This window comes from Paramormyrops kingsleyae, chromosome 14 (assembly GCF_048594095.1).
Source record: "Paramormyrops kingsleyae isolate MSU_618 chromosome 14, PKINGS_0.4, whole genome shotgun sequence".
NCBI lineage: Eukaryota > Metazoa > Chordata > Actinopteri > Osteoglossiformes > Mormyridae > Paramormyrops > Paramormyrops kingsleyae.
Window position 1 is genome coordinate 8,383,121 of NC_132810.1, and position 14,635 is coordinate 8,397,755.

At 43.0% G+C, this 14,635-nt stretch overlaps 1 protein-coding gene across 2 annotated transcripts in view; it reads right to left on the reverse strand.

Annotated features, from left to right (window-relative positions):
• Positions 1–653: 653 nt before the first annotated feature.
• The window catches only part of fsip1 (fibrous sheath interacting protein 1), a 72,974-nt gene continuing 58,992 nt past the window's right edge, over positions 654–14,635 (reverse strand). For both annotated transcript variants that reach the window (XM_023802236.2, XM_023802238.2), the window contains one exon: positions 654–3,370. In XM_023802236.2, coding sequence (XP_023658004.1) covers positions 3,209–3,370 — 162 coding nt within the window. In that variant the 3' untranslated portion in view covers positions 654–3,208. The remainder of the gene's footprint in view (positions 3,371–14,635) is intronic.

Genomic DNA, 14,635 nt, shown 5'->3' on the forward strand with positions numbered 1-14,635 from the left:
GAAAAGGAAAAAGACCCCTCACAGTCTCTTCAGACTCCTCACAGTCTCTTCAGACCCCTCACAGTCTCTTCAGACCCCTCACAGTCTCTTCAGACCCCTCACAGTCTCTTCAGACTCCTCACAGTCTCTTCAGACCCCTCACAGTCTCTTCAGACCCCTCACAGTCTCTTCAGACCCCTCACAGTCTCTTCAGACTCCTCACAGTCTCTTCAGACCCCTCACAGTCTCTTCAGACCCCTCATAGTTTCTCAGAAATGTCCGCAGAGAATAGTATGTCAGTTCCAAAAGAATTATGCACTTATCGACAAACCACAGTGATCCCTGCCACATATTTACCAAATCTGTTCGACTGTCAACATTACACAGGTGAGCTGTGGCTGTTTAATTCACCAAGTATTTACTTTAAGACCATGTGAGAACAAACTATGAAGGAGCTGAGGAAATGCTTTCTCACTTATCTAGCACATTCTTCTAAGAGGCAGGCTTTGCTGTCTGGCTTCCTATTACCTGCACAGAGACACTGGGCTTCCATGCCACCTCAAGTCAAAAACATCACTGCAGAAGTTTGTACTAACATGTCATATGCACTCACAGAACTGGCTCCTCTATAACCTTCCCATCTGCCCCCCCCCCCCACACACACACAGAGGATACCAGGGAAAGCTGACAGCAGGCAGTGCAAGCATTCCATTCTGGGTTACACTCAGGAGAACTGCCTGGTTAAATGCAACAAGATGTTAGGTATTCAAGCTGCTAAAGCAAAGGCTCAAAGGGAGGAAAACAAATGTGGATTTTGGATTCTGGTTTGGTAACACTGCCTCTAGGCACTCTTGTCTACAGGCTGTCATAACAATGTGAGAGACCCCCAAGTGTAAGAATTACATCCCTCTAGGGAAAGTATAGAAATCCAGCCCTAAGCATGATGGGGAAGTACTTGGCAGCCTCTTGTGAATTGTACGTCAGGCTAGCGGGAATGAAATGGTAAGGATTTTGTGTAGAAAGGATTGGAACACTCCCTTCTCACGTCATGGCATTCGGCGCCTAGACACAGTTAGGAAAGGCTGTGAGTCTCGCTCTTCTGCGATTCAAGAGCTTTTTTTTATATAAACATTGAATACATACAAATGCAGTACAAAGCTTAATGTCAGTAAAATGCCTCAGATACCACTGTGTCAAGTGAAATCAATACCACGAAAATTTAGCCTGCTAATTATCCTGTGAATTAAATGTTGAAGATTTTACTATATTGCAGGGGAAGATATGACATTTAAAGTCATAGCAGCCAAACTTTTTTCTCTGTAGCAGTCATGGCCTTCTTTATGTAATTATTATTTGAATTAACCCGACACCCCCAAGCTTGGCATCAGTTCTGCTGTGGCCAGATGCTCCAAACAGTTCTCTATTAGCCTCAAGGTACAAACAAAGCTCTTAAGATCAGCCAGCTGGTACTAGAAGTGGTTTCCTAACAGTCAATTATAACATTCTCTCTCCATCACGATCATAATTTCAGCAACCATAATCACTTTGAAACCATGCATTAAAGCACATGGCTGTGTTTTTCTTGTTATTGTGCTGTGTGCTACCAAAGGAACAACAGGGATCACTAGCATTTCGCCACAGAATTGTCCCACTGACTGCTTCCTTAGGATAAGCAGACTTACCTGTGGAGGCTGGAATTTGGGGCATTTCTTCGCCACCCTTTTCACTGGCATGGCTCACCTGACAGAGTGTTACACCATGCATTTGTTCCCATTTGCCACTTAGAACATCATGGCCACCATAACCCCATTGCTTCCAGCCCAATTACCCTTCTCTGACCAGCCCACCAGAAAGAATCTACCCATTGGGTTTCCCCCATGAAATCTTATCAGAATAGCTATATCAATGGAGTTCCCATGAAAAATAATAATAGCAGATAAATGGAACTTTCAGACCTCTTTCAACTGTTATTGCTCCTGCTTAATTCCATTTTTTATGGAAATTAAGGACTACATTTTGAAAAAAGAAGCACTTGTGGAATTGTTTTGACTGTGTAGTTGTTTGTAAGTATTTATTGAGAATTGTATATTACAGGTTACTATTCATACAGCTAAAGGGATACTCACACTTGGCCCGGTTCACTTACATCGTGCCTGAGCAGGACTTTCCCCCTCCCCACTCCTCCACTGGTCTGCCCTTGCATTGTGCTTAACATTCTGGATCCTAGCATGCTTTCATCATCATCGTGTGACTTTTTGCTTTGAAGAACACATAGGAAAAAAAGTGCTATCACACTTTTAATGGAATTCATGATGAATGTTCTTATTTTGTGGCTTATTTGGAGTCCTTTTGGGCACGATGACAAATGGCCCTCTTGTAGATTTATTGTGGATTCAATGCAATCGTGTTCGTTTTATTGTGTTGCACGTATAAGATTTTTCCAGATATCTCGGTTTTTGTGTGTTGCATCCAGTTGTTCCTAGATAGTCTTGTCAGCCCAAATTTCCAGCAAACACTGTACCTCTGCCATTGGCCAAAGTGATCCCTTTGCTGCCATGTTAAATGTTTGTCGATACCTGATCTGCACAGGCTAGCTGATCGTTCCGGTTCTGTTCATGTATAGAGTACCTGTGCGCATGCATGTGGCAGTTGCATTACTGTCATTATGTCTGTGTTCCATGCTCTGACACAGTTAGCGATCACACTAAATGCATACCTTACCCGAGTCCAACTGAACCATGCCCAGGGCAACCTCTTCAAGAAGGCCTGGGCGCATTTCAGCGTACCATGCCTTGGCATGGCGATCACCCTAATCCAACAAGCTGGACTCTGGGGGTCAAATGTGCTCGTGCCATTTACGGATCACCTAGTGTGAGTTTTTAGTTGAACATTGGCCAGCTAATCCAGAATTCCTCTGATAATAAATATGATCAGTTTTAATGTAACTACAATGGATACCTTTACTATCAAAGAATCTTCATACATTTCAGGTATGTATCCACAAGTATCATCCAGTGATACCAACACTCTTGTACTGGATCAGCTGGCATACTGACTGTGTGTTTGAAGTACTGAATGTAGGTATGCTGAATATCCCTTGCAATGCCCTTTAACTTTGTCAACAGTATGTTAAGGATGCTTGAGGATCACCTGACTGGCCGGACTATCATTGAGGGAGGAGCTACTTCATTGCAGAATCAATGCCGCACCATAGCCACTTCTCAGCCAATCAGAAAGAGTCTGTGGACAGGCGTCTGCTGGGCCCATCACTGGCAGCCCTGGGGGATGCGTTTCCCTCCACGGACCCACAGACGGATGCGCTCCTCAGTGACAGCATGCAGTCCTCCAGCAGTGTCCTGAGCTGCTCCTCCAGCAAGGGGGGACTTCCAAGCTGAGAGAGAAAGGAAAAATAATAATGCTTATTGTTCCATTAAAAGTTGAGCCATTACAGCATGATGTCAGCATTTATGGTATTGCTCATTCATCTTGCATTCGTGGTAAATAGAACCCCTGCACCACCCAGGGACTTTGTGTATTCAAGAAAGAAATGGCCAAACTATTCACTCCCATATACAATACAGTGCTTCACTACACAATTTATTTGCATTTGGTCTGAAAGATTTATTTGACCACTAATTTTCTTAAATCTGGCATTCCAAAGTCCCAAAAATCCACTCAGCCGTACTGCAGTTCGGAAAGGCTTGAAACTCAGGCTGATGCGAGCTTTCCTTATTATGTAATCAGCATGGGAACCACGTGTCTGTTCCAGGTTCAGAAAATAAAACCTCCACTTCTGGGGAAAAGTATTTAATTTTTTTAATGAAGACATCCCAGCTTCCTCAGTATCTCCAGTTGGTTGGTTTCTTTGATATTAATTATGAAATACCAAATGAGTTATGGTGGAATTCTGGTCTTGCATCTTCAATGGTTTCTTCATAATAAGGGGTTCCTATGAACCTAAAAGTTCTTCATTTATAGCAAACATGCTGGTTGAAGGTCACAGACAAATAAACCCACATCTGAGCCCAGCCCCATGCTATGTGTAGCACAGACAGACAGTCAGGGTCCCGTTTGTTAAGTACATCTGTTTGTTAGTGCAAACCTCTGGTTCTTCCGAAAAGGAAAGCATGTGGCTGGCTGCACAGAGACTGTAATGCTAAGCATTAGACTAAGGCTAAGATGACTGACCTAAGTGATTCTGAATAATGTGTGATTATTGGTGCCTTGCTGGTTTCAGCATCTCAGAAACAGCCACATCCCTTGGAATTTACCTACTAATGCGTAGGTTTGAGAGCTTTGATGATATTATTGGAAATTAACGATAACAGACAGGTAAACTGATGTTTGATGAAGTCTGACATTATTACTATCTGACTTATTTTAACTCCACATAGACTTACACTACATTTACATATTTAGCGGATGTTTTTGTCCATCACATACCACATTGCAAACATTCATGCTGTAATGGGGTAAAATAGGCATAAGTGCAGCTAGGCTGAGCTTACAATAAATGCCTGGGTACAAGTACAAGCAGTACTGAAGTAGGAGCTACCGAACAACTATGCAACTACATATAACTGTTAACAAAGAATCTGGTAAGACTATGCAAGGGGCAGTATGTGCAACATAAGAGCATTCAAAGAACAATCAGGTTAGTAAAAGAATTCATGAAACAGATGGGTCTTAAGGAGTTTGGTGACAGGAGCTCATTCCACCACCAGGATCTTCACAAGAGAACCACCTGGAGTGACACTTCTCGCATGGTGGAGGGAGCTTCATGTTGTGTTGGTTTGCTGAACGAAGGGGGTGAGATGGAACATAGGTCATGAGGAGACATTTGATAGAGATGGGTGCCTGTCCATTAATGGACCTGTTAGCTAGCACCTAGGACTTAAACTTGAGTGCCGATAGGGAAGAGAGACAAAGAGGGGTATTGCTTGAGAACACCTGGGCCTACTGAATATCAGATGTGCTACTGCATTTTGCTGGTAGCTGGTAGACTTGCTAATAGAGTGCTGCAGTAGTCAATTTGTGGTGTAAAAAGTGCCTATACTAGTAGCTGAGCTGCATACTAAAAAGCCTGATCTTCCTGATATTATACAGGGTAAATCTGCATGATTGGGAGACCGCTGTTATGTGCTTGGTAAAGGACAGCTGGTTGTCTATCATTACCTCTAGGTTCCTAGCAGACATTGATGGGGATAGTGTGGACAATCCAAGCTGAACAGTGATGACACAGTGCATGGTAGGGCTGGCAGGGAAGACAAGATGGTCATTCTTGGACAGGTTAAGCTGGATTTGATGGTCCCTCATCCAGGCTGCAATATCAGCCAGGTATGCAGATATCTGAGCAGAGACCCGGTGTTATCAGGAGAAAAGGTCAGGTAGCATAGGAGTGGTAAAAGAAGCCAAGAGACTATCTCTCTAAGCCAGATCACTCAAAGTAAAGAGAGAACAGCAGAGGACCAAGGACAGAGCCTTGGGGAACTCCGGTTGTTATGTAGTGCGATTTAGACACCTCTGTACCACAAGACACTTAGTATGAGTTAAACCAGCACAGAGCAGTCTCTGTGAGGCCAAAGATAGGGTGGTCTGGAGGACTAATACAATCTTTTAAATTTGGGTTAAATTTATTCATTTATTGACTTTAAACCAGTAGTTCTAAAACTATGGTACACACAGGTAAAAAGTTTGAGAACAACTGCATTAGAAGGTTTTAGAGACTAAAAAAGATATGTAATGTCATTCCGCCAATCAGCCTTGCCAGCAGTCAGCAAGCTTTAATGTTGACTATTTAGTGGATTACCCATATATATATTTTTTTTTACATGCTTGTTTTTGGTTGGGTGCATGCGTGTGTTTGTGTGAGTGGTGATGCTGTTGGATGACTCAGTATTATCATTTATTTGGATATTATTAAATTAAAAAAAACGGCACACTGTTTTCTTATACTCTGCCCAGGCCTACTACAGTATCTGTATATAAAAGTTCCAGTCAATGCAAAAACACCATAATAATATCAGTGGAGAATGGTCAGACGCATTAAAGCTAACAAAAAGGAAACGTATGAGAATCATGGCTCATTACAGCAATGGTGCTCTGAATGGTTCTCTAAAAGCTTCTTTGAATATACAACTTGTCTAAGCCCAAAGTGGATGTAGCACCAAGAATGGGTCTTACTTGGTACTAAGGTAGGTGTACCCACTGAATGCATATTACTATCCATTCTGAGTAGTTTTCCCCTGAAAATGTATTTGCTTTGCACTTTCATCCAAACAGCACGCACGACAATACTAGGATTGCTGCACTGCAACCAGTACAAATTCTTGTATTCTTATTTGCTTTTCATAAAAGAACCCAGGATATAAACCAGACAAACACTGGCACATTTTCTTCTTTTTTTAGAAAAGTCAGTGTCGCAGAATCACAGGATACCATCCCTGGCCTGTGTATTGTCCTGCTTTGACAGAACACGTCCTAGAGTTACTGCACTATAAATCATCCTGCCTGTCAGAGTCCTCCACACACTGTTCTGCACAGTTAACCGATACCATAAGTGCCCATATAGGGTTCACGTGGCCCACAAATGGTCTGTGTTGGATTGCAGATTGTTTTTCCACCAAGGAAAATGCTTTTATATATGCAAAGAAGACAGTATTAAGGAGAATGAGCTGCCATTAAATAATATTGGTAATTAGCAAACTGATTTTAGCCACATAAATCTAGCATAAGCTGGACATACTACATAATTTCCCCAAAACAATGTCAAAGAAGAATGAGTTAACCAAAAAATGTTCAACTATATTCCAATTTGTATGTGGTACAAATGGAAATTATTCCCAAATACACATTTCCACACAGTCTTTTCAATGCACTTTAATGTACTTCCTGTTTGATTATTCATGGATATGAGTTTAGACAGAAGTTTTTTTAAATGCATTACAAGATCCTCTTGAGGTTGAAAAAGCTCTTTCAAAAACTTCTTTGACTTTTAGGATGCTTAATAACATTTCATTGTCTGGTCCATAAAGGAAAAAGAAAATCTGCTTTCTTCTATCACACATCAGGTACAGCCTGGGGTAAAATAACTGAGGACTTTTGCTAGCCTGACAGCTTACTTGACAAGGACTAAACTTAAAGATGCCTGAAATATCCTGGTTCCTCTCTTTGCTCAGTTTCATTTGACAGGGATTTCAGACTTAATGACACCTTGTTGATAATGATGAGAGGCATGGAGTTGTTGGCCATTTGTCAACCTGAATACTTCAATTACCTCTATGGTAGTTTGTTTCTCCGTGGCTGACATAGGCCGGCAACATGGGTCCTACCAATACAGTCTTGACCCTTGACCCCACTGCTTTACCATCCCGTGCTCACATTTGCTATCCTTGGAGGTAGAGTCCCTTGTTGTAAACTTGACCTTCAATTCCTCACATTTCTTAAACTCCAGGGTGGGCATATATCGCTAACACAATTGTAAATCCTGAGGCCTAATATGATTTGCAAATCATTTGTCCCTTTGGGCCAGTGTTTTATCTAGTATCTGTTTTGATCACAAACACAAGTCGCGATTTCTTCACTAACCATTCATCATTAACCATCATTTAGGGAAAAAAAAATCTGTTATTTGTTGAAATCATGGGAAAAAATGGAGATATTTTAAATGAAACTGCTTGTCTTTTAATTTCCGGTGCAGAGCATGCCTAGTAACTCCAGTGGAACTGCTGGCCAGGCAAAAACCTGCTGTTCTGTCTTCTCATTCACTGTCCTGGTGGGAACTGCAGTATTGTTTCACTACAGAGTGGGAGGTTCTGTTCCAAAGCAGAGGCAAAATCACTGCATAAGAATCATTTCTAAATCATATCAGACTTTGTCCACTAAATAAAGCGAGGTAACTATTAATGAATGGAAATAAGGATCTACGACTATATTTTGTCTAGGTAACACTTTGCTTGAGGGCACAATTAATGTAGTAGTACACTCTTACTTAATGTATTAATTAATTAGAAACTAAGTATTAGTTACCTGCTGATCCCATGTTTTTTCATCACTAATCAATCATAACGGTTCATGTATTTTAACTTTTTTCTCATCAACAGACAATATGAAGAAATAGAGGAAACAAAATATGCAGACTTTACTAGGTCAATGATTAATGATGAGTTCATGGTGATTCTTAAACAATGACCAGCCTATAGCCTACAAGTTTTTTGGTTTAATACCGCAGCTTATTTTTCTTGTGCACAAAATATTACATTCATCATTTATGAAAGCAAAACGATTCCCTGGAATATAGAAAAAGAAATATTTCCTCAAAGAACATCTGAGTGAGCAGTAGGGTGACCAGATAATTCATGTCAGGGAGGACACTTTGAGCTACTTCGGGTTTTACAAACTACTTTCAAATTGAAAGGCTCCTGTGCTCGGCTAAATAGTTCAGCTCTTCTTGTGCTTTGACTGGTTTGTTTCCTTGACTGAAAGACTCATCCAGCTGTTTCACATTAGCATTAGTGACACATGCATGATTATAGGAGACTGACCAAGCAGCACACAGCAAGAACTCAGTGCTCAAGTGAAATCCAGGTCCTTTTAATTGAAATGGTAATTTACAATTCCTGTCCTAGCTCCAAGTGTCCTCCCTGACATGGATTATCTGGTCACCCTAGTGAGCAGCCAAGGAAACAGGTTGTGGATTTTTCTGAGATGGGCACGTGAGGGCACCCATACATGCCGTGAAGCTTCTGGTCGCCCAAAACAGACCACACCAAGGGAGGACTGTCATTACAGACCCCCTGACATCTGCACCTGCTATCTGGACACAGGAATTGGACTCTGTATAACACCCTATGTCATCCCACACTGTCTCGATGACTGGCATCAGCCGGACTACGGGTTCACCGTCCCATGCATAGGCTGCCATTAACACCAACACAGAGTCGGCTGCGTTTGGAGTGGTGCCGTAAGCGGGAGGCCTGGACTGATGACGAGTGGCGTCGTAACATGTTCAGCGATGAATCTCGTTTTACCATGGATGACCATCGTGTGTGTGTATGGTGGTGCCGAGGGGAGAGGACCTATCCTGCCTATGTTGTGGAGAGACACACCGGTGTTACTCCTGACATCATGGTGTGGGGAGCCATAGGGTATGACATCATGGTGTGGGGAGCCATAGGATATAACATCATGGTGTGGGGAGCCATAGGATATGACATCATGGTGTGGGGAGCCATAGGATATGACATCATGGTGTGGGGAGCCATAGGATATGACATCATAGTGTGGGAAGACCATGGTATGGTAGGGTATGACTTCAGGTCATCTCTGGTAGTGATTCGGGGGACCCTGACGACACAGCATGACATCAGTGACATCCTGCATCCGCATGTCTCACCCCTCCTGTGACAGTACCCTGGTACAGTCTTTCAACAAGACAATGCCTGTTCACACACAGCACCTGTGTCTATGGTCTGCCTGCTTCATGATGAGGTCCTCCCATGACCAGCCAGCTCCCCCAATCCAACATGTGTGGGATCAGCTTGGATGTCAACTCAGTCCCAGTGCCAGTCTGCAGGATCTCGAGGGCCAGTCCCAGTGCCAATCTGCAGGATCTCGAGGGCCAGTTACAACAGCTGCGGGCCGACTTGCCTTAGGAGGGGATACAACGGCTGTACGACTCCCTTCCACACCGTATCGCCACATGTATCCAGGTCCGGGGGGAGGGGGGGGTGCCACACCCTACTGACCTGGGACCAGCAGTGTACCCATACTGCCAATTCTGTTATTTTTTTGATCTGATGATGATAATCATTGCAATACAGTCACATGACCTTTCACCACATGCAGATTCATTTCATTTCCACCACTCCACCTAGGTATTTCATTTTTTTTTGTCATTTAGTGTATATTTAGCTTTGAAAAATTAAAAAAACCAGACCAGGCTGGCCTACAGTGGCACTATTTACAAATATCCTATGATCTAAGGCACAGGCAGAACTGATCTGAAGTAAGTTTATTATATACAATAAGCCAATCAACCCCCAATTGTAAAAACAGTTAAACACCTGGAAGAGAAAACAGAATCCCCACACTACTGAGGCATGGTGGACTGGTTTGCTGTCGTTTACACCAGCATGGAGCCGGTACTGGTGCTGGGACTTGGCTAGTTTTCCCTTGGTGCCTTTTGAGAAAATGTCTGCATTTCCACCCGTTTCAAAAAAAAAAACGGAACGGAAACATTACATAAGCAAAAATGAGAGTAAAATAAAAGTTCATATGGGTTCTGTTTTTTTATTACTTTGATCTGTTTCAGATTTGAAGTTTTTATATGCTGCCGAACCGAAAAAAATGAGCCTTTAAGTCTAGTAGTTTTCAGAGGAGACCTATCGCACTCTCTCTAGCCTGTACCCACTTTCATCTCCCTAAAGGCTCCCAGTCTGTGTGAAGTTAGTTTATTCTTGCTAGCTGTTTTACCACTGTCCCTTAAAAGATCGCACGATAAACGAGTCCACTAAAAACTGAACTCTTCTGTCTGCCTCATGATCTTGTCGCCAATCGAGCGACACAATATTTTATTTATTCGACCTGCGACATGTTTATAATTTATTATCAAATCTGGCCAGCAGACTGATCTTTCAATTTCCATAAAAAAACGATGTAATATTATTGTGCTAATAAGCTAGCAAATTGTGCTGTTGGCAAAGGCAATATTAGATAAAACTATATCAGTTCACTTTCTGGGTATGAGGAAGGTTTGGACACTTTCGCTGGTGTTATGGTTGCAAATTCCGTGAACAGCTTTTCAGTGATGTTATGCTGGAGCTATTTTTTCTGGCCCAGGGTCAGTTTTTTACCTGTGGAAACACACGGAACCACTTCTGGATTGGGAAAAAGTCTGGTACTGTCTCTGGCACTGCTGGTGGAAACAAGGCAATAGAGGGTCACAGATGAAGGGAGGAGAGAGATGATTGCTGGTCCTCCCATGTCATAGTAGCTCTTCCATGATCTCCTCTACAGCTCACCAACCTTTATTCATGAGAGCCACTTGTGCTGTAAGACGAACTCTGTACGGCCAGCCTGAGAAAGGTAAAGCACCGTGGGGACGGATTGTGGAAATGCATCTGCTCTGCCTTCACTTTGAAAGCCAAAGTTGAGAGCCAGCCAGCAACCACAACATTTCACTGTCTCCACTGGTGATAACACACTGACAAGGTTAAGCATGCTGCTGTCATGTGGCTGCACGTTATCTGTTAGCACACAGATCACAGCTTATAGTTCACAGCTAAACGCAACGATTCCTCACATGTGTCAGTATCTAGCCAATGACAGAAAATAATTGGTCAATGTAGGTTTGGCTTAATTATTTCCATGGATTCATTAAATCACTTGCGTTTTTTAGGCCAAGATTCAACTCTGGGAGCACACAATACAGATACCTGATTACTGTATACTTTCCGTTTCCCATCTTTCCCTTTTATTAGCTTAGTAGACTTGGTCATTCTGAGGCCATTCAGCATAAACGGCAGAATGCCACCCAATAATGTCCGTGATGAAATGCACCTAGCCCCTCAAATGAGAACCCACTCCCACCATAAGCAGTTGCCTGATCCTACAGATCTGTAGCCAGGTGACAGAAGTGGTGACATACAGTTTGACTTAGAAAGCTCCTCGGTACTGCTAGAAACTGTGGGAGTCTGACCCACTGCCAATTTACAGGGTTCATGCAAACAGCAAAACCACTGTGCTGACAGGAAGATCTTCTAAGGAAAACTAAACTGATTTGTTTCAAAAAGGGGGCTCATTTTGTGCCCAGCCATTTGTAAAGCTTTTCACAGAATGGAAGTGAATACATTGCGTCCAAATGAATGCTGGGGCCCATAATAACTCCATTTTTATGATTTGCCCAAAATGCATAAATGTACAGTTTGAAGACAGAGAGAAGAATGCAGCCTTTGTGAATATCCATTTGGACATGCAGCAAAACTTGCTGTAAAGCAGTTTTCAAGACCTTGCAGCTGCAGTAGGGCCTGCTCACTGATAAGCAAAGCCTATATAACCCCCAAAAGACACAACTAAATGAAAATGTAACCAGTGGAAAATCCAGTGAGTCAGGTGCAGTGTCTACTGGAGTTATAAATGTAGTGTGTGTGGAGAACAAAAGATCTGCAGTGCCCTCCTTCATATCTTATATTTTTCATAATCACCAACGTTGACCACAGTAATAACTTCCCACTACAGACTTCAAAGCCTCATCTCTCACTGACAGACAGGCAGCGATGATAAGATAATATAAGCAGTGACACAGGTCACCTCTAGCCATCCCACTGCAAAAGAAGATTAATCCTGTGGGTGTGGTGCCTCACTGCTCTGAAGACGCCTTGACAGGACTGCTGGGTCTTTATGCTCGGCTATCGGAACAGTCTGCTGGCATTTTTCCTGTCACTACAGGTATTACAGAGCAAGTAATAGCAACAATCTGGAAATATATTGCTGATTTACAGGACTGTTATCCTCTGGGGCTGCCCTACATAAACTGCTGCTGTCCCTTGTCTACACTTTGGTGATGTCAGCGGATGACATCCCCCAGACACAAACATTCTCTACAGCACATGCAGTATGAATTTACTGTATGCAACATTTTCATTCTGAGGGGCGTGTGACGGATTGAAATGCCAGCTACAGATGGGCAGGAAAGGCATGATCTTGGTTACTCGGCCTAGTGAGAGTAGTGGACACTGATAAAGTGGAAACTTCCCGAAGAGCCATACACCTACAGTATGCACACGGCTTCCTAATGACACTAGAGCAGAACAAAAAAACGACAGGCCCAACACATTTATCAGCCTTCTTCAAGGCAGTTTGGAGAAATTCGTACAATATGAAAGAATACATCATTAGAGAACTTGGACTTTTCAGTGAGAAGACTCCTGGCTTGCCCCAGGCCTGCTGCTCCAGCCAGAGCTCTGGTAGGACTGACTGACGGTTCCTCCCAAGTGTCTTAACAAGCTCTCTGTCTGGGGTCTCTGCCACTGTTTGGCAGACTGACCACAATTCATTATGAAGCGCTGTACAGTCAAATACCATCTGTCAGCAGCTCCTGCGGTCTCTGGTGCCTACGGTTAGCAGGGCAGCTTCAAACTCTTATTGAACTATGAGAGATGAACAACATCCCCCATCAAATGTCCTATTATACCGTGTTTGCACCATTCTTCACCCAAATACAGACTGACCACATCCGCCTGGAGAGGCAGAGCCTTCCATAGCATTACTGGAATTACAGTGTATACTATTCACACATGCTGTTGCTTGAGTTATGATGTGTACCTCTCAAGCTTTAATTATGCGTATTACACATCATACTGACTCGTATTGCTTTCGCTCCTGCTGTAGTTCCTTCTGGGCGTCTATGTCTTGCTCAGCCACTGAAGGCACCTGCAGAGGGCCCTGGTTTTGTAAAGCACTGTTTTTGGGATTTTTGTTCTCAGCAGTAAACTGATCGCAGATCTCCCTTCACACAGGTGGCCTACTCAGGATTGTGTCCATCATCCACCCCCCCCCCCCCAGCCTGCCCTGAAACCCCTCCCATCTCACTCTAAGGACTCACTGTTTTCCTTTCACAGGCTCACAGTTCAGGGCCATTTTAACCGATATAGTGCTGCTCAGATTACAAGCTGAATGGTTTTAGTTACATACTTTGCTTTTTTTTTTTTTACAGCCATAGTAACCTGGGGCAAAGCGTCCCTAATAAATGTGGGGGAACGTTTTAACATGCTCTCATTTAAATGTGAATTTTTCATGAATTTAGAGCTTTGTGGATCAGCAAAGATTCCATACATGCCATAAACGCAGTTTAGCAGTGATAGCAAGTAGTGCTCATGTTTGGTACTAATTAACTTGTACGAGAATATTGTGACACTGATGCTGAATGGCGTTACTTCCTGTGCCAGGGATCTTGTTCAAAGATACAGCGTGGTACCATCAAACCAAGAGGAAGGACAGATTGGCACAGCGAGCTGGATAAGCCCTCTGCGTGCTACAAAGGGCATTAGGAAACCAGATCCCATTAAAACTCAGCACTTTTGCTATGCGGCCAAGAAAAGGGGGTAGCGCTGCTCCACTGATGCCCTAGCAGCTTTGTCATTTGAAGGCAAAGCTGCCTGTAGCTTAGCTAAGAATAAACATACAGGGAGCCCCCTTCTGGCAGACAGCAAGCATCAGTGTTTGCTCCTCTAATTACAGGGTGCTTGTCAAGGTATGAAAGAAAAGCCAGCCACCCTCTTTCTTCTCAGAGGACTTGGCAGAAATTTTGCAATCAAAAGAAAAAAAAATTAAACGAGAAATGGAAGTTGACTTTGAGGAAACGCTCCGGTGTACACGTTTCTTGACCCACGTGTGACTTTGCAAAGATACCTCAGATCACCAGGATGTACTTTCCTGCTATTCCTTCTGCGATACTGAAGCTAAGCTGTGTCTGTGGAGCCAAATCCTCGTTCCATTGTTCTGCAGTTCACAGCTTGTTCTGGGGGGTTGAGGGGTTTTTGTTCACTTTGAACGAAGGCAAATAATGTGCAGTCTGAACCCACTAACAGCTCTGCAATGAGGTCTAGGTTTACTTACTTGTAGTCAAACTATATGCAGGCCGCTGGAACACTTTCAA